Below are 27,219 nucleotides of genomic sequence, written 5' to 3' on the forward strand. Positions count from 1 at the left end.
CTAATTGTGTTACAGTATCTTGTCTTGGCATCCAATGTAAGTATAGCTAATTGTGTTACAGTCTCTTGTCTTGGCATCCAATGTAAGTATAGCTAATTGTGTTACAGTATCTTGTCTTGGCATCCAATGTAAGTATAGCTAATTGTGTTACAGTCTCTTGTCTTGGCATCCAATGTAAGTATAGCTAATTGTGTTACAGTATCTAGTCTTTGGCATCCAATGTAAGTATAGCTAATTGTGTTACAGTATCTTGTCTTGGCATCCAATGTAAGTATAGCTAATTGTGTTACAGTCTCTTGTCTTGGCATCCAATGTAAGTATAGCTGATTGTGTTACAGTCTCTTTTCTTGGCATCCAATGTAAGTATAGCTAATTGTGTTACAGTCTCTTGTCTTGGCATCCAATGTAAGTTAACTAATTGTGTTACAGTCTCTTTTCTTGGCATCCGATGTAAGTATAGCTAATTGTGTTACAGTATCTTGTCTTGGCATCCAATGTAAGTATAGCTAATTGTGTTACAGTCTCTTACAGTTACAGTTCCTGATTGACTGGTTGGTGGCTTCAGGAAGGGGCCTGTGATATGCTTGATAAGCTGTTGTGTGTTCTTTATTTTCAAGCAGTTTAGCTGCCCTGCTTCCAATCTTAGAAGCAAACCCGTCAATGATTGTCCGAAAAGCATTTAGGACGTTGTTATTGATGACATGTTTGCCCTGATCCTCCCTTTTCTTCTTATCTTTGGTCTCCGGGTCTGTTGGATTTGTTGGTAAGTTTTTTGATCTGAACTTTAGTAGCTTCAACCAATTTTTCAGCAGCTTTTCTCCCCATGGTAGACATGACAGTCATGGCAACTTTTTTCCCAATGCCCCTGAGTACCAGCCTTTGAGCAACTCTAATGGCGGCTACGTTCACTCCACCTGTGATAACGCCCAGAGCTGCATCCGCTCCCTTCTCAATTGCAAGGGCATAGTCGCCATGGCAGACGGCTGATATTGCCTCAACCGTGTTCTTGACTGTCCCCACAACTGGGATGTAGTCCAGCCAGTCTATTCCTTGTCTGGAAGAAGCAAGAAAGAAGTGATTAATTCATGCAGTGCAGACATGCTTAGAAGGCGATTCCATTTAAACATGGTTCTTCGCTGCTTTTAGCAATAACTGAGCAATAACAGAAATGGGCTCCACACATTGTACGCATTCGGAGAATCCAAAGTATGAAAAGGGGGCACATTGTGACCCACTGGAACTGTCTACTTGGATTTTAGCAACATAGAATATATTGTTATTGGTGAAAAGATTGTCTGTCACAAATATTACATTCTTGCAAGGTGTTTTTCATTAAAAAAATATTTAGGCTCATAGCTTTTATTAACAGAATATCTGGTTTTGCTGCTGAAACTGACAAAATTATCTAGCCCCTAAACAAAATCCCAGGCCATACCACTTCATGAGGTTGCATGGGTACTAACTCACTCACTCACTCACTCACTCACTCACTCACTCACTCACTCACTCACTCAGCACAAGCAGTGTTTGAACCACCTCTGATGGTTACGGAACATCCCAATTTGGACCATTTTTCTCAGGGGAAAAATTGACTTGCCCTTTCATGTGTTTGTAACGCGTGCCACCGTTGGGGCAGGATACGTCCACCTTCTCGAGAACACCTGGTATCATCACTACATGCACACTGGAGACAGGCCTTATTTGTGTCAGATGTGCCCAAAACATTCCGGACACGGCACAGCTTGTGTCGTCATGTCCGATGTCACACAGGAGATAAACCCTATCCGTGCCCTCACTGTGATCCTAGATTCAGGGACACATCAAACAGGAAAAAACATATGCTAAAGCACCATAACCTGGACTCTTTACAAGCTGCTGTTTAGGGACCCCCACCATTTAGTATTCTTTGTAGGGCGCGGGTGGGGAGAGTTGCGGGGATTTTTGTAGTGTTTTTTTGGTACAATATCTAGTCTTGGCATGCAGTGTCAGTATAGCTAATTGTGTTACAATATCTTGTCTTTTCTTCCTATCTTTGGTCTCCGGGTCTGTTGGATTTGTTGGTAAGTTCTTGGATCTTAACTTTAGTAGCTTCAACCAATTTTTCAACAGCTTTTCTCCCCATAGCAGACATGACAGTCACGGCAACTTTTTTCCAAATGCCCCTGAGTACTAGCCTTTCAGCAACTGTAATGGCGGCTCCTTTCACTCCACCTGTGATAACGCCCAGAGCTGCATCCGCTCCCTTCTCCTTTGCAAGGGCATAGTCGCCAAGGCAGACGGCTGATACAGCCTCAACTATCTTCTTGACTGTCTCCTCAACTGGGATGTAGTTCAGCCAGTCTATTCCTTGTCTGGAAGAAGCAAGAAAGAAGTGATTAATTCATGCAGTGCAGACATGCTTAGAAGGCGATTCCATTTAAACATGGTTCTTCGCTGCTTTTAGCAATAACAGAAATGGGCTCCACACATTGTACCCATTCGGAGAATCCGAAGTATGAAAAGGGGGCACATTGTGACCCACTGGAACTGTCTACTGGGATTTTAGCAACATAGAATATATTGTTATTGGTGAAAAGATTGTCTGTCACAAATATTACAGTCTTGCAAGGTGTTTTTCATTAAAAAAATATTTAGGCTCATAGCTTTTATTAACAGAATATCTGGTTTTGCTGCTGAAACTGACAAAATTATCTAGCCCAAAAACAAAATCCCAGGCCATACCACTTCATGAGGTTGCATGGGTACTCACTCACTCACTCACTCACTCACTCACTCACTCACTCACTCACTCACAGCACAAGCAGTGTTTGAACCACCTCTGTTGGTTACGGAACATCCCAATTTGGACCATTTTTCTCAGGGGAAAAATTGACTTGCCCTTTCATGTGTTTGTAACGCGTGCCACCGTTTGGGCAGGATACGTCCACCTTCTCGAGAACACCTGGTATCATCACTACATGCACACTGGGGACAGGCCTTATTTGTCAGATGTGCCCCAAAACATTCCGGACACGGCACAGCTTGTGTCGTCATGTCCGATGTCACACAGGAGATAAACCCTATCCGTGCCCTCACTGTGATCCTAGATTCAGGGACACATCAAACAGGAAAAAACATATGCTAAAGCACCATAACCTGGACTCTTTACAAGCTGCTGTTTAGGGACCCCCACCATTTAGTATTCTTTGTAGGGCGCGGGTGGGGAGAGTTGCGGGGATTTTTGTAGTGTATTGATTTTTGTACAATATCTAGTCTTGGCATGCAGTGTCAGTATAGCTAATTGTGTTACAATATCTTGTCTTTTCTTCCTATCTTTGGTCTCCGGGTCTGTTGGATTTGTTGGTAAGTTCTTGGATCTTAACTTGAGTAGCTTCAACCAATTTTTCAACAGCTTTTCTCCCCATAGCAGACATGACAGTCACGGCAACTTTTTTCCAAATGCCCCTGAGTACTAGCCTTTCAGCAACTGTAATGGCGGCTCCTTTCACTCCACCTGTGATAACGCCCAGAGCTGCATCCGCTACCTTCTCCTTTGCAAGGGCATAGTCGCCATGGCAGACGGCTGATGCAGCCTCAACTATCTTCTTGACTGTCTCCTCAACTGGGATGTAGTCCAGCCAGTCTATTCCTTGTCTGGAAGAAGCAAGAAAGAAGTGATTAATTCATGCAGTGCAGACATGCTTAGAAGGCGATTCCATTTAAACATGGTTCTTCGCTGCTTTTAGCAATAACAGAAATGGGCTCCACACATTGTACCCATTCGGAGAATCCGAAGTATGAAAAGGGGGCACATTGTGACCCACTGGAACTGTCTACTGGGATTTTAGCAACATAGAATATATTGTTATTGGTGAAAAGATTGTCTGTCACAAATATTACATTCTTGCAAGGTGTTTTTCATTAAAGAAATATTTAGGCTCATAGCTTTTATTAACAGAATATCTGGTTTTGCTGCTGAAACTGACAAAATTATCTAGCCCAAAAACAAAATCCCAGGCCATACCACTTCATGAGGTTGCATGGGTACTAACTCACTCACTCACTCACTCACTCACTCACTCACAGCACAAGCAGTGTTTGAACCACCTCTGTTGGTTACGGAACATCCCAATTTGGACCATTTTTCTCAGGGGAAAAATTGACTTGCCCTTTCATATGTTTGTAACGCGTGCCACCGTTGGGGCAGGATACGTCCACCTTCTCGAGAACACCTGGTATCATCACTACATGCACACTGGGGACAGGCCTTATTTGTCAGATGTGCCCCAAAACATTCCGGACACGGCACAGCTTGTGTCGGCATGTCCGATGACACACAGGAGATAAACCCTATCCGTGCCCTCACTGTGATCCTAGATTCAGGGACACATCAAACAGGAAAAAACATATGCTAAAGCACCATAACCTGGACTCTTTACAAGCTGCTGTTTAGGGACCCCCACCATTTAGTATTCTTTGTAGGGCGCGGGTGGGGAGAGTTGCGGGGATTTTTGTAGTGTTTTTTTGGTACAATATCTAGTCTTGGCATGCAGTGTCAGTATAGCTAATTGTGTTACAATATCTTGTCTTTTCTTCCTATCTTTGGTCTCCGGGTCTGTTGGATTTGTTGGTAAGTTCTTGGATCTTAACTTTAGTAGCTTCAACCAATTTTTCAACAGCTTTTCTCCCCATAGCAGACATGACAGTCACGGCAACTTTTTTCCAAATGCCCCTGAGTACTAGCCTTTCAGCAACTGTAATGGCGGCTCCTTTCACTCCACCTGTGATAACGCCCAGAGCTGCATCCGCTCCCTTCTCCTTTGCAAGGGCATAGTCGCCAAGGCAGACGGCTGATACAGCCTCAACTATCTTCTTGACTGTCTCCTCAACTGGGATGTAGTTCAGCCAGTCTATTCCTTGTCTGGAAGAAGCAAGAAAGAAGTGATTAATTCATGCAGTGCAGACATGCTTAGAAGGCGATTCCATTTAAACATGGTTCTTCGCTGCTTTTAGCAATAACAGAAATGGGCTCCACACATTGTACCCATTCGGAGAATCCGAAGTATGAAAAGGGGGCACATTGTGACCCACTGGAACTGTCTACTGGGATTTTAGCAACATAGAATATATTGTTATTGGTGAAAAGATTGTCTGTCACAAATATTACATTCTTGCAAGGTGTTTTTCATTAAAAAAATATTTAGGCTCATAGCTTTTATTAACAGAATATCTGGTTTTGCTGCTGAAACTGACAAAATTATCTAGCCCAAAAACAAAATCCCAGGCCATACCACTTCATGAGGTTGCATGGGTACTAACTCACTCACTCACTCACTCACTCACTCACAGCACAAGCAGTGTTTGAACCACCTCTGTTGGTTACGGAACATCCCAATTTGGACCATTTTTCTCAGGGGAAAAATTGACTTGCCCTTTCATGTGTTTGTAACGCGTGCCACCGTTGGGGCAGGATACGTCCACCTTCTCGAGAACACCTGGTATCATCACTACATGCACACTGGGGACAGGCCTTATTTGTCAGATGTGCCCCAAAACATTCCGGACACGGCACAGCTTGTGTCGTCATGTCCGATGTCACACAGGAGATAAACCCTATCCGTGCCCTCACTGTGATCCTAGATTCAGGGACACATCAAACAGGAAAAAGCATATGCTAAAGCACCATAACCTGGACTCTTTACAAGCTGCTGTTTAGGGACCCCCACCATTTAGTATTCTTTGTAGGGCGCGGGTGGGGAGAGTTGCGGGGATTTTTGTAGTGTTTTTTTGGTACAATATCTAGTCTTGGCATGCAGTGTCAGTATAGCTAATTGTGTTACAATATCTTGTCTTTTCTTCCTATCTTTGGTCTCCGGGTCTGTTGGATTTGTTGGTAAGTTCTTGGATCTTAACTTTAGTAGCTTCAACCAATTTTTCAACAGCTTTTCTCCCCATAGCAGACATGACAGTCACGGCAACTTTTTTCCAAATGCCCCTGAGTACTAGCCTTTCAGCAACTGTAATGGCGGCTCCTTTCACTCCACCTGTGATAACGCCCAGAGCTGCATCCGCTCCCTTCTCCTTTGCAAGGGCATAGTCGCCAAGGCAGACGGCTGATACAGCCTCAACTATCTTCTTGACTGTCTCCTCAACTGGGATGTAGTTCAGCCAGTCTATTCCTTGTCTGGAAGAAGCAAGAAAGAAGTGATTAATTCATGCAGTGCAGACATGCTTAGAAGGCGATTCCATTTAAACATGGTTCTTCGCTGCTTTTAGCAATAACAGAAATGGGCTCCACACATTGTACCCATTCGGAGAATCCGAAGTATGAAAAGGGGGCACATTGTGACCCACTGGAACTGTCTACTGGGATTTTAGCAACATAGAATATATTGTTATTGGTGAAAAGATTGTCTGTCACAAATATTACATTCTTGCAAGGTGTTTTTCATTAAAAAAATATTTAGGCTCATAGCTTTTATTAACAGAATATCTGGTTTTGCTGCTGAAACTGACAAAATTATCTAGCCCAAAAACAAAATCCCAGGCCATACCACTTCATGAGGTTGCATGGGTACTAACTCACTCACTCACTCACTCACTCACTCACTCACTCACTCACTCACTCACAGCACAAGCAGTGTTTGAACCACCTCTGTTGGTTACGGAACATCCCAATTTGGACCATTTTTCTCAGGGGAAAAATTGACTTGCCCTTTCATGTGTTTGTAACGCGTGCCACCGTTGGGGCAGGATACGTCCACCTTCTCGAGAACACCTGGTATCATCACTACATGCACACTGGGGACAGGCCTTATTTGTCAGATGTGCCCCAAAACATTCCGGACACGGCACAGCTTGTGTCGTCATGTCCGATGTCACACAGGAGATAAACCCTATCCGTGCCCTCACTGTGATCCTAGATTCAGGGACACATCAAACAGGAAAAAACATATGCTAAAGCACCATAACCTGGACTCTTTACAAGCTGCTGTTTAGGGACCCCCACCATTTAGTATTCTTTGTAGGGCGCGGGTGGGGCGAGTTGCGGGGATTTTTGTAGTGTGTTTTTGGTACAATATCTAGTCTTGGCATGCAGTGTCAGTATAGCTAATTGTGTTACAATATCTTGTCTTTTCTTCCTATCTTTGGTCTCCGGGTCTGTTGGATTTGTTGGTAAGTTCTTGGATCTTAACTTTAGTAGCTTCAACCAATTTTTCAACAGCTTTTCTCCCCATAGCAGACATGACAGTCACGGCAACTTTTTTCCAAATGCCCCTGAGTACCAGCCTTTCAGCAACTGTAATGGCGGCTCCTTTCACTCCACCTGTGATAACGCCCAGAGCTGCATCCGCTACCTTCTCCTTTGCAAGGGCATAGTCGCCATGGCAGACGGCTGATGCAGCCTCAACTATCTTCTTGACTGTCTCCTCAACTGGGATGTAGTCCAGCCAGTCTATTCCTTGTCTGGAAGAAGCAAGAAAGAAGTGATTAATTCATGCAGTGCAGACATGCTTAGAAGGCGATTCCATTTAAACATGGTTCTTCGCTGCTTTTAGCAATAACAGAAATGGGCTCCACACATTGTACCCATTCGGAGAATCCGAAGTATGAAAAGGGGGCACATTGTGACCCACTGGAACTGTCTACTGGGATTTTAGCAACATAGAATATATTGTTATTGGTGAAAAGATTGTCTGTCACAAATATTACAGTCTTGCAAGGTGTTTTTCATTAAAGAAATATTTAGGCTCATAGCTTTTATTAACAGAATATCTGGTTTTGCTGCTGAAACTGACAAAATTATCTAGCCCAAAAACAAAATCCCAGGCCATACCACTTCATGAGGTTGCATGGGTACTAACTCACTCACTCACTCACTCACTCACAGCACAAGCAGTGTTTGAACCACCTCTGTTGGTTACGGAACATCCCAATTTGGACCATTTTTCTCAGGGGAAAAATTGACTTGCCCTTTCATGTGTTTGTAACGCGTGCCACCGTTGGGGCAGGATACGTCCACCTTCTCGAGAACACCTGGTATCATCACTACATGCACACTGGGGACAGGCCTTATTTGTCAGATGTGCCCCAAAACATTCCGGACACGGCACAGCTTGTGTCGGCATGTCCGATGTCACACAGGAGATAAACCCTATCCGTGCCCTCACTGTGATCCTAGATTCAGGGACACATCAAACAGGAAAAAACATATGCTAAAGCACCATAACCTGGACTCTTTACAAGCTGCTGTTTAGGGACCCCCACCATTTAGTATTCTTTGTAGGGCGCGAGTGGGGAGAGTTGCGGGGATTTTTGTAGTGTTTTTTTGGTACAACATCTAGTCTTGGCATGCAGTGTCAGTATAGCTAATTGTGTTACAATATCTTGTCTTTTCTTCCTATCTTTGGTCTCCGGGTCTGTTGGATTTGTTGGTAAGTTCTTGGATCTTAACTTTAGTAGCTTCAACCAATTTTTCAACAGCTTTTCTCCCCATAGCAGTGTGACAGTCACGGCAACTTTTTTCCAAATGCCCCTGAGTACCAGCCTTTCAGCAACTGTAATGGCGGCTCCTTTCACTCCACCTGTGATAACGCCCAGAGCTGCATCCGCTACCTTCTCCTTTGCAAGGGCATAGTCGCCATGGCAGACGGCTGATACAGCCTCAACTATCTTCTTGACTGTCTCCTCAACTGGGATGTAGTCCAGCCAGTCTATTCCTTGTCTGGAAGAAGCAAGAAAGAAGTGATTAATTCATGCAGTGCAGACATGCTTAGAAGGCGATTCCATTTAAACATGGTTCTTCGCTGCTTTTAGCAATAACAGAAATGGGCTCCACACATTGTACCCATTCGGAGAATCCGAAGTATGAAAAGGGGGCACATTGTGACCCACTGGAACTGTCTACTGGGATTTTAGCAACATAGAATATATTGTTATTGGTGAAAAGATTGTCTGTCACAAATATTACATTCTTGCAAGGTGTTTTTCATTAAAAAAATATTTAGGCTCATAGCTTTTATTAACAGAATATCTGGTTTTGCTGCTGAAACTGACAAAATTATCTAGCCCAAAAACAAAATCCCAGGCCATAGCACTTCATGAGGTTGCATGGGTACTAACTCACTCACTCACTCACTCACTCACTCACTCACTCACAGCACAAGCAGTGTTTGAACCACCTCTGTTGGTTACGGAACATCCCAATTTGGACCATTTTTCTCAGGGGAAAAATTGACTTGCCCTTTCATGTGTTTGTAACGCGTGCCACCGTTGGGGCAGGATACGTCCACCTTCTCGAGAACACCTGGTATCATCACTACATGCACACTGGGGACAGGCCTTATTTGTCAGATGTGCCCCAAAACATTCCGGACACGGCACAACTTGTGTCGTCATGTCCGATGTCACACAGGAGATAAACCCTATCCGTGCCCTCACTGTGATCCTAGATTCAGGGACACATCAAACAGTAAAAATCATATGCTAAAGCACCATAACCTGGACTCTTTACAAGCTGCTGTTTAGGGACCCCCACCATTTAGTATTCTTTGTAGGGCGCGGGTGGGGAGAGTTGCGGGGATTTTTGTAGTGTTTTTTTGGTACAATATCTAGTCTTGGCATGCAGTGTCAGTATAGCTAATTGTGTTACAATATCTTGTCTTTTCTTCCTATCTTTGGTCTCCGGGTCTGTTGGATTTGTTGGTAAGTTCTTGGATCTTAACTTTAGTAGCTTCAACCAATTTTTCAACAGCTTTTCTCCCCATAGCAGACATGACAGTCACGGCAACTTTTTTCCAAATGCCCCTGAGTACCAGCCTTTCAGCAACTGTAATGGCGGCTCCTTTCACTCCACCTGTGATAACGCCCAGAGCTGCATCCGCTACCTTCTCCTTTGCAAGGGCATAGTCGCCATGGCAGACAGCTGATACAGCCTCAACCATGTTCTTGACTGTCTCCTCAACTGGGATGTAGTCCAGCAAGTCTGTACGTACGCTCATGTTTGATGTTCCTTGTCTGGAAGAAGCAAGAAAGAAGTGATTAATTCATGCAGTGCAGACATGCCTAGAAGGCGATTCCATTTAAACATGGTTCTTCGCTGCTTTTAGCAATAACAGAAATGGGCTCCACACATTGTACCCATTCGGAGAATCCGAAGTATGAAAAGGGGGCACATTGTGACCCACTGGAACTGTCTACTGGGATTTTAGCAACATAGAATATATTGTTATTGGTGAAAAGATTGTCTGTCACAAATATTACATTCTTGCAAGGTGTTTTTCATTAAAAAAATATTTAGGCTCATAGCTTTTATTAACAGAATATCTGGTTTTGCTGCTGAAACTGACAAAATTATCTAGCCCAAAAACAAAATCCCAGGCCATACCACTTTATGAGGTTGCATGGGTACTAACTCACTCACTCACTCACTCACTCACTCACAGCACAAGCAGTGTTTGAACCACCTCTGTTGGTTACGGAACATCCCAATTTGGACCATTTTTCTCAGGGGAAAAATTGACTTGCCCTTTCATGTGTTTGTAACGCGTGCCACCGTTGGGGCAGGATACGTCCACCTTCTCGAGAACACCTGGTATCATCACTACATGCACACTGGGGACAGGCCTTATTTGTCAGATGTGCCCCAAAACATTCCGGACACGGCACAGCTTGTGTCGTCATGTCCGATGTCACACAGGAGATAAACCCTATCCGTGCCCTCACTGTGATCCTAGATTCAGGGACACATCAAACAGTAAAAATCATATGCTAAAGCACCATAACCTGGACTCTTTACAAGCTGCTGTTTAGGGACCCCCACCATTTAGTATTCTTTGTAGGGCGCGGGTGGGGAGAGTTGCGGGGATTTTTGTAGTGTTTTTTTGGTACAATATCTAGTCTTGGCATGCAGTGTCAGTATAGCTAATTGTGTTACAATATCTTGTCTTTTCTTCCTATCTTTGGTCTCCGGGTCTGTTGGATTTGTTGGTAAGTTCTTGGATCTTAACTTTAGTAGCTTCAACCAATTTTTCAACAGCTTTTCTCCCCATAGCAGACATGACAGTCACGGCAACTTTTTTCCAAATGCCCCTGAGTACCAGCCTTTCAGCAACTGTAATGGCGGCTCCTTTCACTCCACCTGTGATAACGCCCAGAGCTGCATCCGCTACCTTCTCCTTTGCAAGGGCATAGTCGCCATGGCAGACGGCTGATACAGCCTCAACTATCTTCTTGACTGTCTCCTCAACTGGGATGTAGTCCAGCCAGTCTATTCCTTGTCTGGAAGAAGCAAGAAAGAAGTGATTAATTCATGCAGTGCAGACATGCTTAGAAGGCGATTCCATTTAAACATGGTTCTTCGCTGCTTTTAGCAATAACAGAAATGGGCTCCACACATTGTACCCATTCGGAGAATCCGAAGTATGAAAAGGGGGCACATTGTGACCCACTGGAACTGTCTACTGGGATTTTAGCGACATAGAATATATTGTTATTGGTGAAAAGATTGTCTGTCACAAATATTACATTCTTGCAAGGTGTTTTTCATTTAAATAATATTTAGGCTCATAGCTTTTATTAACAGAATATCTGGTTTTGCTGCTGAAACTGACAAAATTATCTAGCCCAAAAACAAAATCCCAGGCCATAGCACTTCATGAGGTTGCATGGGTACTAACTCACTCACTCACTCACTCACTCACTCACTCACTCACTCACTCAGCACAAGCAGTGTTTGAACCACCTCTGTTGGTTACGGAACATCCTAATTTGGACCATTTTTCTCAGGGGACAAATTGACTTGCCCTTTCATGTGTTTGTAACGCGTGCCACCGTTGGGGCAGGATACGTCCACCTTCTCGAGAACACCTGGTATCATCACTACATGCACTGTATTTGATAAACACGTGCTCATGATATAGTCGGAATCGTACAATGGACTGAACTGTGCTTTTAGTCGAGATTTTCCAACTGTGTACACTACTATCCCACATGACGAACTTAAGGCAAAACTTTATTTCTTGATTCATGGGGCTTTTGTTACAAAACGTGGTGACCATAGATACAGTTACATATATATCTTCAGGGGTTCAGATCAATTTGTAAAGAATGAAAGCAAATGCCATCTTAAGTTTACTCAGAAAACAATATGTGAAATTCTGGACTTCCTAATTGATGACATCCATGTAAATTTTAAGGAAAGACACTTAGATAAGAAGGAGGCTTTCCCGTGGGCACCAATTGTGCAACCCTTCTTGCTGATCTTTTTCTGTATGCACATGAATCGGAATTCAGGATCGGCAAAGTCAAAACAAGGGAATTGCCAGGAATAGCGATGATCTGATATTGTTCAATTCCCTTCCACTGGTTGACCGCCTCCGTGGTCTAGTGGTAGAGCTACCGCCCGGAGAGCGGAAGGTCCGGGGTTCGATCCCCGGCCGCGTCATACCAAAAGACGTTAAAAGATGGTACTTGTTGTTACCCTGTCTGGCACTCGGCGTTAAGGGGCTAAAACAAGGACTGGTCGGCTCGGAGTCAGTATACTGTGTCTGAGTGGGGTATTCATGTTAAACTGCGGCATGGTATCTCAGTGGGCTAGCATTATTTATCGGCATCAGTCTGGACAAGTACAAGCAGCCACACACACACATGCATGCACACGCCGCTATGTAAGTGCAAAAATCTTGGACGCGACGTTAAACCCAATTCACCTCACCTCCACTGATTTACCCACCTGAACTAGAAATAAAGGAGACTAGTGATACCGCCTCAACTGTGTCATATTTAGAGTATTTTAGACTGTATGACAAGCGAGATGACGTCAATTTTCCAATAGTCAACTTTCCCTTTATGTCGAGCAATATTCTTGGAGCTCCATCTTTTGGTGTGCACATTTCACATTTGAGGTACATTCGAGCATACTCTTTCTACCAAGATTTCAAATAGTGTACGCTTCAGACGGTTTTTGTTTAGAATATCAAGGTTACAACATTCAAGGCCTCAGTACTTTCAAAACGTTTTATGGTAGACAAGTGGGGGACATTTGAGAATTAGGGACAAACGTGATGAGCGAAGCTATTCCCTGTATCGTATGTTCCCGTGTTTTTTCAGGTGAACATTTGACTTGCCTTTGCATGTGTTTGTGACTGGTGCCACCGGTGGGGCAGAATACGCTCAAATACGAACTCCTCATAATCATGTAGTTTCATATATTTGCGATGAATGACAGACGGACAGTTATGTTCACTTTCTGGTTATTATGATAATATTTAAATTATTATTTTCCAATCATTGCACCGGTGAGAAATGGCCTGCGCCTGTCTACTCGTTTATATCAGACAGTAACTGTGTCTATTATTGCTCGTCATGTGTGAATTACGCGTTGACTCATTCCACACAGTTCAAGTCACATGGAGGGGCGGTAGGTAGCCTAGTGGTTAAAGCGTAAGGTCGTCACGCCGAAGACCCGGGTTCCATTCCCGACATGGGTACAATGTGTGAAGCCCATTTCTGGTGTCCCCCGCCGTGATATTGCTGGAATATGGCTAAAAGCGGCGCAAAAACCATACTCACTCACTCACTCAAGTCACACGGCGTCATATCAAGAAGTTCTCCACTGGTCTCTAAAAGGTGCCAGATCGCCTAAAAGAAAATGTCGCTTCATCGAGATCGACAAGAGGCAATATGTTAATCTCTGATGGAATACACCGCTAGTGTGTCTCACATCACTGGCTATTGCTATGAAGTACGATATGTTGTGATTATTCTGATTGCCAAGATTTGTTATATGTTTGTGATATGTTATAAATCAAACGTAAGATGGAAAGTTGTGTCTTGCTTGTTTCATTTGACCCCCGGATTTTATTTCACACATCTTCCCGAGCCAAGAGAGTTAACTGACTCCAGTTTCCACCCTTGCCGAACTAGTCTGGAATTACTGGGCTCGATCGTAGCGCCATCGTCTGACCCTTCTAAGCCTCTCCTGTGGACCAATCAGATTCCAACTCTCGTGTCACATGCGTTTGCTTCACACAAAATGGCAATCTCATTAAAATCAGACCTTAGTTCTCGCTACCGCTAAACAAAGATCTGAAGACATCCCATTAGAGGTCACGTCAGAACGACCTTTCATTCGACCAATTAGTACGTCGCTTACCAGATTATGAAAGTGACAGTCGGAATGTGATTTCTAGTCATGCAATCTCGAAAACTTTAACATAGTGTATTCCGAACGATAGTTACGGGTGTAACGACTGAATCCTTACAATCAAGACTATCTATTAGCCATTCCAGAATTATTTTTTTTCAGGTTTCAAATTTGTAATCGAGAATTTGTCAAAATAGATCATCTTTATTTCCTCCAGTTGATGAAGATACATTGATATGAGATATAAATGTATAAATATATAACAGCTGATATATTGTATGGACAGACAGTTTCACATCGTTATCAAATGATGTTTCTTAGTAGGTTTTTCCACATTTTAACAGTTTTACAAACACGAAGCATTATATTTGCCCATAGATTGTATTCAATTGCCATAGTACTTTCTGTTGGCAAACCGCCAAGTAAAAAGGACAGAAAGGTATCGTCATCATCGTTCCAGATACTAGAAAAAGTTGTCACATCTAGTAAATCAATAATAGACTCAACAAGAATATTTCTTTGTTGTTCAGTCTTTTTACAATACATAAACACATGTTTGATAATATCAAAAGCAAATGTGCCGCATAAACATTCATCAGATTGTATACTGTAGGTGCTAAGGCATAATAAATATGCTAAATCATAGAAGTGTTCCGGTCTTTCAACTGTTAGTAACCAAAGTCTGTGTACCTTAGGTGATCGTATAAGAGAGTATCGTTTTAGGTTTTCTCTTGAATGAATCTCTGCATGAATTATGATATGGTCACATACGCTTATTTGTTCTTTAACTCGACTCGCCCATGCATGTTTGGAGGGGAAATGAGAATAAATGGTATATGTGTTTATGTCATTATTGAGTTCATACTTGTTTACAAGTGAAAGCATGTGGTATACGGGTGACATTTTACATTTATCATCTTTTTCTTTAATTGTATCGAGTTCATACTGAACAAGTCTGTGCTGAAATAGTCTTTTAAAGGCAAAGTTAATGTCACTATTACATAGTCTTCCCAGAAATAGGAGAGCTCGTTGATCAATGTACGCCTGGAGAGAAATTAAACCCAGACAATCTCTGGTGACGACGGAAGGAGTGCGTCTAGACAGTCCTTGAATCTTTTTACAAAAATAACGTTGAATAATTTCAAGCATTTCGTATTCCTTCGGTGACAGTTTACCCCATACACTACAAGCAAATAGTCCACATGGTAAAATTACCCTTTCCCATATACGAACAGCTGGGATAGGATTTAAGCCACCAAAGTATAGTCCATGATTATAATTTATATTGACTAACATTCTGAGTTTTTCACATATTAGATGGGTACGTTCTAAGGTTTTCTTTGATGTACTTAGAAGCAATTTCGAAGCGTAGTCGCCAATTTGAAAATTGTGCCGTAAAGCACGTGAAGGCTGCCTTCTGATTGGTCATTCCATTAGTCGGTCAAAGTTCGCTCAAGGTCGGCCTGACATGACCCGTAATGGGATGTCCTCAGATATTTGTTTAGCGGAAGCGAGAACAAAGATCTGATTTTAATGAGATTGCACAAAATGGTGGCGCCCAGTCAGGACGATTTGATCGATAATCAAGATCCATATTGTAATAAAACGGGTCTTACATCGCGAAATGCATCAAATCACGTGAGCACCTTTATTAAAAACATGAAAAGATTTGGAAAATATCTGTTGACAACGAGTTGGCGGTGCACATGCTTTGCAAATACTGCAGTCGATCGAAATCTGCAAGAGAGTTTTACGAACCGGATTTCGATTTCGGTGCGCGATTTTGATTGGACTATGCATAGAGTCGTTAGTCCAGCCAAAATGTAACTCCATAATACCAGCCTAGTTCGACAAGGGTGGAAACTGGACTTTTATAGTCAGTTAACTCACTTGCCTCGGGAAGATGATTTTACAGGGCGCAGTACCATTTGTTCTAATTGATCCTCCTCGACACAGTATACTGACTGCGAGCCGACCAGTCCTTGTTTTACGTTAAGTCCCCTTAATGCCAGGGAAACAACAATTACCATGTTTGCGTCTTCAGGTATGACGCCGCCGTGGATCGAACCACCAACCTTCCGCTCACCGGACAGACGCTCTGTGCACAAGGCGGAAGTGGTCGAGTGCGCACGATAAAGGGCTGGATAGCACGTGACACACCGAGCGATGTCACAGTGACAATGTATTATTCCAATATTATCAGAGAAACATTTATCGTATATATGCAACAGAAAACATTTTTTTCATTGAAAATAGTCTGTCATATTTCAATTGCAAATATATATCACAACGTAATAAATTTCAGTGCAGAAGTATCTGAGCAAAAACTTAATACAATTCCTATTGGCATAGTGTGATGAATAATTATGTTTGGTTTGTTTGTTGTTTAACGCCGCACACAACAATATTCCAGCTGTATGACGGCGGTTTGTAAATAATCGTGTCTGGACCAGACAATCCAGTGATTAACATCATGAGCATCGATCCACGCAATTGGGACCGATGACATGCATCAACCAAGTCAGCGAGCCTGACCTCCCGATCCCGTTAGTCGCCTTTTACGACCAGCATAGTCGCCTTTTACGACAAACATAGGTTGCTGAGGACCTATTCTACCCCGGATCTCCAGGGGCTGATTAATTATGTGTCCTCACCCGAACTATTTATGTAGTGTTTTTAGTGTGAGTTCGAATAACTTCAATATTAGGCGAGTTGTTTAAAGCCATCAAACAGACACCTTTGACCATTGACTAATCTAGATGTATTTAAGAAATTAAAAACTTTCTTCAAATATGTTGAATTTACTGAGATTGTGAACAGTAGTTATTTTGTCAACGTTGAAAGATAACATATCATGAGGTAGACCTGCATTATTTTTATTTAATTAGTACTTAGTTGGTATAGACACACCAGAGTGGTACACAGTTTGAGTGAGTGAGTGAGTATGGTTTTACGCCGCTTTTAGCAATATTCAAGCAATATCACGGCGGGGGACACCAGAAATAGGATTCACACATTGTACCCATGTCGGGAATCGAACCCGGGTCTTTGGCGTGACGAGCGAACGCTTTAACCACAAGGCTTCCCGACCGCCCCTTACACAGTTTGAATTGCAATTCAGGAAACAATATGTTACCTAAAGGGTATTTACTTTTTTGTACCAAATATATCATGTACCAAATAATCAAATGAACAAATCCCAACTAATTAATGGCCAGAAACAGAGATAACAATCCCCAAAGATATTTCAAATTGAAAAACAACTGAGACTGTGATTACTGCGAAGAGAAAGAAATTATGAATGTTGTATAATTTCCATGGTTTATATACTGCAAAGAGAAAGAAATTATAAATGTTGTATAATTTCCATGGTTTATATAATTATCACTCATTTATTCCCTTTGTAGTATTTATTGTAAAATAATTCTGATATAATACTTATAATATATATATATATATATATATATATATATATATATATATATATATATATATATATATATATAATAATATGTTATAAATGTTTGGACATGAAATAATTACTAATCAAAGACTTTGTAATGTATTATCGATTAATTATTTGGATGTACATCAGATGAAAATTGTGCCTGCTGTGAGCAGTATTTATATTAATATTTGGATATTGTTAACAATCTCAAGAACTTTAGTATTTGTGTGTCAAGTGATGTAAACATTTAACAATCTGATAATTCATCCATTACGAGAAGTAATAAAAATACATAGAGTAAATTTGTTTTCTTGTCGAATAACCATGATAACATGACTTTGTATTCATTTATTTTATCTTGCTATCTGACAAAGTTGAAATTTTTATTAGTGGCACAGCCAGACGCGAAAAAAATTAACTTTGGCAGATTACAAGATAAGATAAACATTTTATCTTCTTACTCATAGTGTCAATTAGTCAGACTGACATAAGGTGTAATTTCAACCAATTTTAAGAACAGATAAACCCAGTTTTTTTTAACTAAATACGTAATAAAAATATCAAACATGTCAACATCACTACCTGCTCCTTCAATGAGTTAGTGAGTATGGTTGTTCACCGCTTTTAGCAATATTCCAGCAATATCTAGACACAGTTACTGTCTAATATAAACGAGTAGACAGGCGCAGGCAATTTCTCCAACAAAGACGTAGAGAAACAAGAACGAATCGGTTCAATGCTACATTTATGTGTATAATTTTAGGCAGCTTCCTTGTTCGAGGAATGTATCCGTGAATATCAACACAAAGGAACAATATCCCACTCGTCTGCAGTTGTGCAAAGAAACTTATTCCATGTCACGTGTCTCTGTAACAAGCAAATATTTTAAAAGATATATATCGTTTCGGGATATAATAAACCGTGTTCGTTTCTCAACTGATCGCTGAGATTGTTTCAGGTGTTTCACATAGGTGTCAAGTCTCAAGGGTCGGCTGAGAAAGCCCACGTGACAACTATTTTCATAACGTCCACGGTTCCTAAAAAATCCATTGAGTGATTGATAACAACGATCAACCAATCAACGTATTATCAAAGTATGTTGTTTTTACATCGGCACTTCACGCCATGATATGAATGTATTCCCTTTGTTTTAGTAAACCTAGACATGTAAACACTCACTTTTGACATATCCACTGTGCAAGATAACAGTGATTAATCAATCAACGTATTTTCTGTTAATCCTTTGATGACTAGGAACGATCCGTTGATTTACAAAAAAAAGTAAATCAACTGACCTCTTGCTGGGCTGCCACGTGCATATTACATAACACATATTTCACCTCACTTCAAACCTGGATTTAGATTGAATAATTACCCCAGACACAATAAATGCCAAATAGGAACCTTTGTCAGGCAATCTAAGTGGTGCTACCACTAACTGTACCTGTAATAAATTCATTAACTGATCATCAAGTGAATGACGACAAATACACAAGTGTAGGGTTATACGAGAAAACGTGGATGACAAGGGAGTAGTAATCGTATCATCGACGCAATCCGAAATCCGAAAATGCTTTCACTGCATGGATACTTTTTTTTTATTAAACTATAACCGTCTGGGGTATTTCCAAATGACGACATCCCATGAGCTCCGCCGTCCTTTTTGTCTGTTTGTTTAGGCTGAAGAAATTAATTAACATGCGCCCTTTGTCGAAATGGTGTCCTCCCATTAGTTAGACGTCCCAATAGTTAGACAGCTTAAAACATTACTTTAAACGGTTGAGTGCACACAAATCCTTTTGCCTGTTACCTCTGACTTTAAAATGGAATAGTCCAGATAAGGTCTGACAAACAAAGCAAAGCAGCTTTAAATAGATACTTTACTATTATACTTAACATTTAATGACACTTTACATTTGATAAATTTTATACAGTTTGGATTTGTAGATTGCTGATTGTGTATTGCTGAGGCCATGCCCATTAGTTCGGCCGTGAATATGGATTGGTTGTTTGGGAGTCGGTAAGATTGTGTGTTTTGGGTTGGTTGTGCGATGTGGACTCCGAAACCAGTGTGTATTGCGATCGGATCTAAGGATCGTTAATCATAATATTGAAGAGTGTTGGGCTAAGGATGCTGCCCTGGGGAGTGCCATTTTCTAGGGGACATTGGTCCGATAGCGTTTGGTCTATGCCCACGGTGATTTTGAGGTTTGTTAGGAAACTTTGGATGTAGTTAATTATTTGACCTTTAAGACCTGTTTTTTGTACTTACTTCCACGCCGCGAGGTGAAGTACTCTACTTTCCTTAAACCAGTCATTTCGATACTGATAATGATACATACCCCATGATCATTTTTATTTGTTGGATAAGTAGATAATCTAAACTCAAGTCCTTCAACTGAACATACAGTAAGACCTTAGTTTACATAGTTAATCTCATGCCTATTGAACCTGTGCTGAGAGTAAGGTAATTTAGGTTAATTAAACGAAAGTGTAACATATATACTCCCTAAACTGTGAGTCCCCTATCCCTACTCAGTACTTTAATCTAATTAGGGCCGATCCATTACACCTGTAGGTATGTTCGATCTTTGCCTAAATAAAAATGTCTAACAAATGGGACGTCTAACTAATGGGACGTCTAACTAATGGGATATAACCGTCGAAATCTTTATGGATCACAGTCAACCAATCAGTGTTTATGCAAAAATGCGTAAAACAAATATAGCCTCCAGCCTCCAAGTAAAAGCATACAACATTCCTCACTATCCACCCACTGCCCTCATAGACACACCCTCACACAACAGGCCAACAAACACATCAATATCGACACGGCCAAACTCCAAACAAAAAGACAAACACAGCATACAAAACAACCTCTGCTACCCACACCACAACCACACAACACCCCACACTTAAACTCGGCATGGGATGGCATCCCGCAAAGAGTACACCCAGCACCCAAAACACACATCCACCACACGTCCATTCCACAACCCTCCACCTCCACTAGCACATTCACAACATCCACACCTGCACGCAAAACAAGCAACAATACGCCCGCCACAACCCAACCCGGCACCATACAAACCACAGCCGCTATGGCAACAACAACCGATCCCAAGCAATCACAACCCGAAAACCCAGACAGTAAGGAAACCACATCCAGACCACTACCACAAACACAAGCACGCACACAAACCACCCCCATGGAATGTGAGGAAACTAAACTTAACAACACAGAAGAATACGAATGCACAACCGAGGAAGACATAAACGAAATAACTCTCTCAACCCCCTAAAAAAACAAAATCTTTAAACGCAGGCCTCAGCAAATGTCAAACAACAAACTAAACAACTTAACCATCCTTCTCGCATACATGCTAAAGGAAATAAATCTAAACGCTAGCACTAAAGCTTTCTATACCGTAGCAAATAAGCTTAAACTGACAACCCTTACCTACGAATTCTTCAGCATAGGCCTCGAATTAGTTAGCCCTACCTCAACCAAATAAAAAACCCTAGCCTAAATCAAACCTAACCTCCAAACACTAAAAGCCCAAATAATGTAAGGCCTAAACATATTTCAGTGGAATGCCAACGGACTTAATTCCCACGGCCACGAACTAAAAGCAAAATTTAAACAAGATAAGGCTCCGCACATTGCCTGCATCCAAGAAACCAAATTCTCAAAAAAATCTAAATTTACTCTACCAAACTACAACTAAGTTAGAACAGACCGAGCCAAACCTAAAACTGCTAGAGCCGCAGGAGGATTAATAATACTAATCAGAGAAGACATTAACTATGAAGAAATCAAAATAAACACACCAAACCTAGAAGCAAACGGCATCCAAATAACTCTCAAAAACCAAAAAATAAACATCATTAACATATACCACTGGGCAGAACAAAAAATTCAAGCTGAGGACCTAAACAAATGACTCCAAATAAGCAATAAAGCTCACCACCCCACCTGGAGCATAGATGAAAAAATAGATAATCATGGCAAACTAATCTCTGAATGGATAGAAACAAATAACCTTGTACTCCTAAACAATAACCAACCAACTAGATACGATAAGAAAAACCATAAAATGTCGGCTATCGACCTAACCATATGCACCCCAGATCTGGCCCAAAGTACTCAATGGGAAGTTCACGACGCCCCACTAGGTAGTGACCACTTCCCTATAAACATTACCATAGGCAATACAAACGTTCCTACCCAAACAGAAAACCTAGAACCAAAATTCAACTATAACCAAGCTAACTGGGACAAATTTCAGGATATCTGCAACCAAGCCAACCTAACCAAATAAGGACCCTGAAATCTACTGCAAAAACCTAACAGACAACATAATCAACGCAGCCAAAGCATCAATACCTTATAAAATAAATAACGTAGGCAAACCCTCGGTACCATGGTGGAACGAGGGAATAGAACAAACTAGACGCAAACGTAAAACAGCCTTAAATAGAGCCAAACACGACCATAACCATATAACGGTAGCTCACGAACTAAACCACAAGGTCCAAAAACTAGTCAAAATAGCTAAAACCAAAGATTGGAAATTATTTTGTGAAGGAGTAAATAATCGCACAGATGCCAGAACAGTCTGGCGAAAAATCCACGCCATTAGAGGCTTAAAACGTCACAAAAAAACACCCAACATAAACAATTCAACCAACCCTACCGAAAAGGCAAATAACCTAGCAAACCACTTCTCGGCCATAAGCAGCAACAAAAAATTCCAACAAAAACGTAAAGCAGAAGCCAAACCTACTAAAGAACCAAATAATGATAACCTCGAAATAAACCAACCTTACTCAATGGAAGAACTCCAGTACGTACTCCAAAATAGGAAAAAGGTAACTGCCCCATGACTAGACCTAACATCCCACCAAATAATAACCCCCCCCCCCCCCCCCCCCCCCACCTACCTCCTGGCACTACTTAAACTATATAACCTAATCTATCAAAACGGACAGGTACCAATTGCAACTCCCTTGAAACAGGCACTAGTCACCCCTATCCCTAAACCCGATAAACCAACTAGCCAGGCAAATTCTTATAGACCAATATCCCTAACCTCAAACCTATGTAAAGTAATGGAATCTATGGCCAAAAATAGACTACAACACTACTTAACTCAAAATAACATCATAAACACAGATCAAAGCGGTTTCACTCCTGGCCGCTCAACCTTAGATAATCTCGCCCGACTAGAACAGGACATCAAGACAGGACAACTCAACAAACAATACACAACAGGCATCTTTCTCGATTTCTCCAAAGCATTCGACATGGTTTGGCACAACGGGCTAATACAAAAACTTAAAAAATAGGACTAAAAGGACAAATAATAAACTACATTCAGGACTTTCTAAACGAACGTAAAATAACAGTTGGGATAGACCATACCCTATCGGACCAGTGTCCCCTAGAAAATGGCACTCCCCAGGGCAGTATCCTCAGCCCCACACTCTTTAATATAATGATAAACGATCTCTTCGAGGGCCTATCCCCTAAAATAAACACATCCAAATTCGCGGATGATGGAGCCCTCTGAATCCGCACTAAAAGCATTAAAATGGCCCAAAATTTACTCCAAAAATCTCTTAATAAAATACAACTATGGGCTGACAAATGGGGCTTCTCCCTTAACTCAGAAAAAACAACTCAGAACAAACATAAAAACATGAAACCCGCCTCCCCAATCCTCCAGCTAAACAACCAAACAATCACATTTCAAAAACAAACCAAATTCTTAGGACTTTTTTTCGATGAACATCTCACCTGGGATGCTCACATCCAAAACCTAACAACTAAATGCAATAAAGACCTGAACACCCTAACATGCCTAACTGGCTCAAACTGGGGAGCCTCCAAAGATACCCTCCTCTCACTCTACATATCACTAATTAGATCAAAACTAGACTACGGCTGCGCCATATACAACACCCTAAACAACTCTCTATCTAAAAAACTTGACTCAATACAATATCAGGCTCTCAAACTAATTACACGCACCCAACATGGCAGACAGACAGACAATAGTTTATTAACGTCTCACTCCTGTACATACATAAAACAGCTTTATACAACCTGACATAGATAAAATGTACATAACCTCCTACACTTCACTTCAGGCCTTAACAGGAGAAATGCCACTAAGTCTACGCAGGGAACAGCTAAGCTTAAATTTCTGGGCCGCATCCCAATCAAACCCTCTAATCCAAAACTTAATAAACCAAAATATCAGCCCCAAAAACCAAGCGCTAGCTCGTAAACACCCCTTACTTACCCCAATATCCCAAAGAATAACAAACTACCTAAATGAACACCAAATTAAAAATCTTAAACAAAACTGCAAACAATCAAATATCTTCACCCCTAAACTTAAAATACCCAAAATAGACACAACACTAGCTAGCCAAATAAATAAACAAACCGACCCAAACATAGCTAAAACCACCACACTAGCATACATACACAAAAATTGGCCAAATTGGTGTCACATTTACACGGACGGATCTTCAGATCCGACCTCCAAACACACTGGTTTCGGAGTCCATACCACACAACCAACTAAAACCACACAATCCTTCCGACTCCCAAACAACCAATCAATATTCACGGCAGAACTAATGGGCATGGCCCTCCATAGTCAAGAATCCCCAAAACAATAAAATCCTAGTACTTACCGACCCCCTAAGTGGACTGCAAGCCCTCCAAAACAAAAATACCAAAAACCGACCTAAATTAATAAATCTAATACTTAAAAGCTCCAACGACGTAACTAACGCAGGCAAACAAATAACCTTCTTGTGGATACCCGCCCACGTAGGAATATACGGTAATGAAAACGCCGATAAGGCAGCTAAACTATCCCTCAAAATCCCAGAAATAAGCTTAAACTTACCCATCTCAAAATCAGAAATTAAAAGCGTAAATAAGCAAAAAATCACCAAAAAATGGCATAACCTATATCTAAACTCAAATAGCCAAATCAAAAAAGTGCTCAGCAAACCACCAACCAAACCAAAAATTCTCCATCCATAAAAAAAAAATCGACAGAGTAATTACTAAACTCCAAACAGGACACACCAAACTAAATAACCACCTAAAAAAAATATAAGAACATACTACAGGTAACTGCCCACACTGCAAACAACTAGAAACCCCAGAACACGCACTCATCTACTGCACACACTACCTAACACATCGAGCCGCATTACAAACCACCCTCAATCTAAACAAGGCTCTCACTCTAGAAGCAATACTAAACCCACACAATTAACTAGAAAACTTCAAGGCCTTAGGCGTATTCTTAATCAAAACGGAACTAATAAAACGCATCTAAAAAGAATATAATCCACCAAATCAAACTTACATAAACACACAAACATCCACCATACCCAGCTCCCTTAGTTCTCCTCCCCTACCCCATCGGCAACTATTCCAAATCTCAAAATTCCCAAATTCTATATAAGCAACCCCTAAAGCCCCCTCTTGGGTTGCACAGACCACTTTCGCCCCTTTCGGTAACACATTAAATGGCCTGGTCGGGCCCGTGTGCGAAATACGCATCAGTCGGAAAGGGCGCGTTAAATCTCCAAAGTAAGTAAGTAAGTAAGTTTATTTAGCTGTCCTTGCAGACGGTAGCCCTGGCTCTGGTCACGCTCAGTTGCGTTGCGTATCATCCGGGTACTCACGGGGGGAAAACAATAACAAAGGCAACAACCAGTCCGGGGAATTGCGTTAGATCAGTGCCCCATTAACCACTAGGCTACCCGGCCACCCCCACCTGCTCCCTAAAGAAATTGTGTGTGACGTTCATATAATGAACTGTATTACCCTCATTAAACCAATGCATCAGAATAGACTGCTTGAATTTTAGACCGATGAAATAATACCTTCATCTACCTCTATCTTCTTCTATCATTTTATCTAATTTAAAACGTTCTCTATTTCTAAAAAACAATAAACAAAATTCAGTTTTGCTGTATAAGAAATATTTTGAGGGAAGAAGAATTGAGTCATGTGATTGAATTCGCCTACATTTTTATCAACTGATGCAACTCACTATGCACACCAAGCCTCTTTTCGATCCAAGATGGCGAAAGTGTAAAACAGGTCAACAGTCCAAACGGATCACAGAGACACGACTCTTCAATGAATAATGCTGTATAGGAAGGAGACACACATTCATGTATATATAACCCTCTGTACTTACGTTCCTGCTACTTTCAGCAAAAAAATCTCGCAAATGACAAAATGCAATTTCTTAAACCGCTAACTGGCTTCCCACGCCTAGTCAAAGTCAAAACTCCGCATTCGCATGTATATCATTAAGTTACGTGGAGCTATATATAAATTGAATTCACTCCCTTGTTTGAGTGTAAAGTACCTTAAAACCAGATCCTTGACTCCGATACCATAGTTCTCCCGTAATGGCACCCGTAATAGCAGTCCTCAAATCTTTGTTTAGCGATAGCGAGAACTGAGATCTGATTTTAATGAGATTGACACTCTTACGCTCTGCAACACTCTTATATATTTTTATTGCTTTATCATGCATGATCATGAGGGTTTCTACCCACAAGTCTTGTCGATAAATGCAGCAGTTGTAAATAGGGACTTCAATTGCGGCGTATTCAGGTCACATGCTATTTTAGGCCTACAAGTTTTGTTTGTTGTTTGTCGCTTAACGCCGCTATTCCAGCTATATGACGGCGGTCTGTAAATAATCGAGTCTGGACCAGACAATCCAGTGATTGACATCATGAGCATCGAGCCACGGAATTGAGATACGATGGCATGTGTCTACCAAGTCAGCGAGCCTGACCACCCGATCCCGTTAGTCGCCTCTTACAACAAGCATAGTCGCGTTTTACAGCAAGCATGGGTTGCTGAAGACCTATTCTACCCCGGATCTTCACGGGTAGGTCTTCCAGTGTTTGTCGGGGCGTAACAGTGTCTCTACTTTACATGGCATCATGTGTCAGTACATTGTCAAAGTTTTACATTACCTTGCCTTTACATCAAATGGACCCGTGAAGATCCGGGGTAGAAACCGTAGAATAGGTCTTTAGCAACCCATGTTTCCCGTAAAAGGCAACTATGCGGCGTAAAACAACAATCCAAACCAAAACAAAACATCAAATGTCAGTATAGTTACGTGTGTTACAATATGTTGTCTTGTCATCCAATTTAAGTAAAGTTAAGTATGCCTTAACATCATGTCTTGGCGTCCAATGTCAGTATAGTTAAGTATGTCACTATATATTATATATACAGTGGTAGTTGTCACCTTTGCTATCTGAGCCGGGCAGAGTGAGTGAGTGTGTGAGTATGGCTTTACCCCGCAATATCACGACAGGGGACACCGGAAAATGACCTTCACACATAGTACCTATGTGGGGCATCGAACCCGGGTCTTCGGCGTGACGAGCCGACGCTTTAACCACTAGGCTAACCAACCGCCCCGAACCATAAGCGGCAGATGTTAATTGCCATTGACATGGATATTGACATGGCATGGCAGCTGCAGCTAATTAACTTAGTCGCCCAATTGCACGTGCACACTCTCGGCAATTTAGCCCACTCTTCTCCCGTGCTGTTTTTACAGGCATGGACATC

General features: G+C 41.5%; 1 protein-coding gene across 1 annotated transcript; it reads right to left on the reverse strand.

Moving 5' to 3' along the window:
* Positions 1 to 729: 729 nt before the first annotated feature.
* LOC139454876 (uncharacterized) lies at positions 730 to 25,904 on the reverse strand. Its single transcript, XM_071236492.1, has 9 exons — positions 25,814 to 25,904; positions 9,799 to 9,996; positions 8,528 to 8,704; positions 7,270 to 7,446; positions 5,987 to 6,163; positions 4,724 to 4,900; positions 3,457 to 3,633; positions 2,175 to 2,351; positions 730 to 1,054 (listed from the first exon to the last, which is right to left on the reverse strand). Exons 2-9 carry the CDS (start codon positions 9,978 to 9,980, stop codon positions 730 to 732), a joined length of 1,569 nt encoding a protein of 522 aa, XP_071092593.1. The 5' UTR covers positions 9,981 to 9,996; positions 25,814 to 25,904.
* Between the last annotated feature and the right edge of the window lie 1,315 nt (positions 25,905 to 27,219).

Source organism: Haliotis cracherodii, unplaced genomic scaffold (genome assembly GCF_022045235.1).
Source record: "Haliotis cracherodii isolate W230 unplaced genomic scaffold, xgHalCrac1.p SCAF_11, whole genome shotgun sequence".
Classification (NCBI taxonomy): domain Eukaryota; kingdom Metazoa; phylum Mollusca; class Gastropoda; order Lepetellida; family Haliotidae; genus Haliotis; species Haliotis cracherodii.

Bases quoted from the DNA above. Each gene is read 5' to 3' on its own strand.
- LOC139454876 (XM_071236492.1), bottom strand. From the start codon at position 9,980: ATGAGCGTACGTACAGACTTGCTGGACTACATCCCAGTTGAGGAGACA. The intron at 6,164-7,269 runs GCTGGTACTCAG...TGCTTCTTCCAG, and splicing joins GCCATTACAGTTGCTGAAAG to ACAAGGAATAGACTGGCTGA. The intron at 2,352-3,456 runs GCTAGTACTCAG...TGCTTCTTCCAG, and splicing joins GCCATTACAGTTGCTGAAAG to ACAAGGAATAGACTGGCTGA.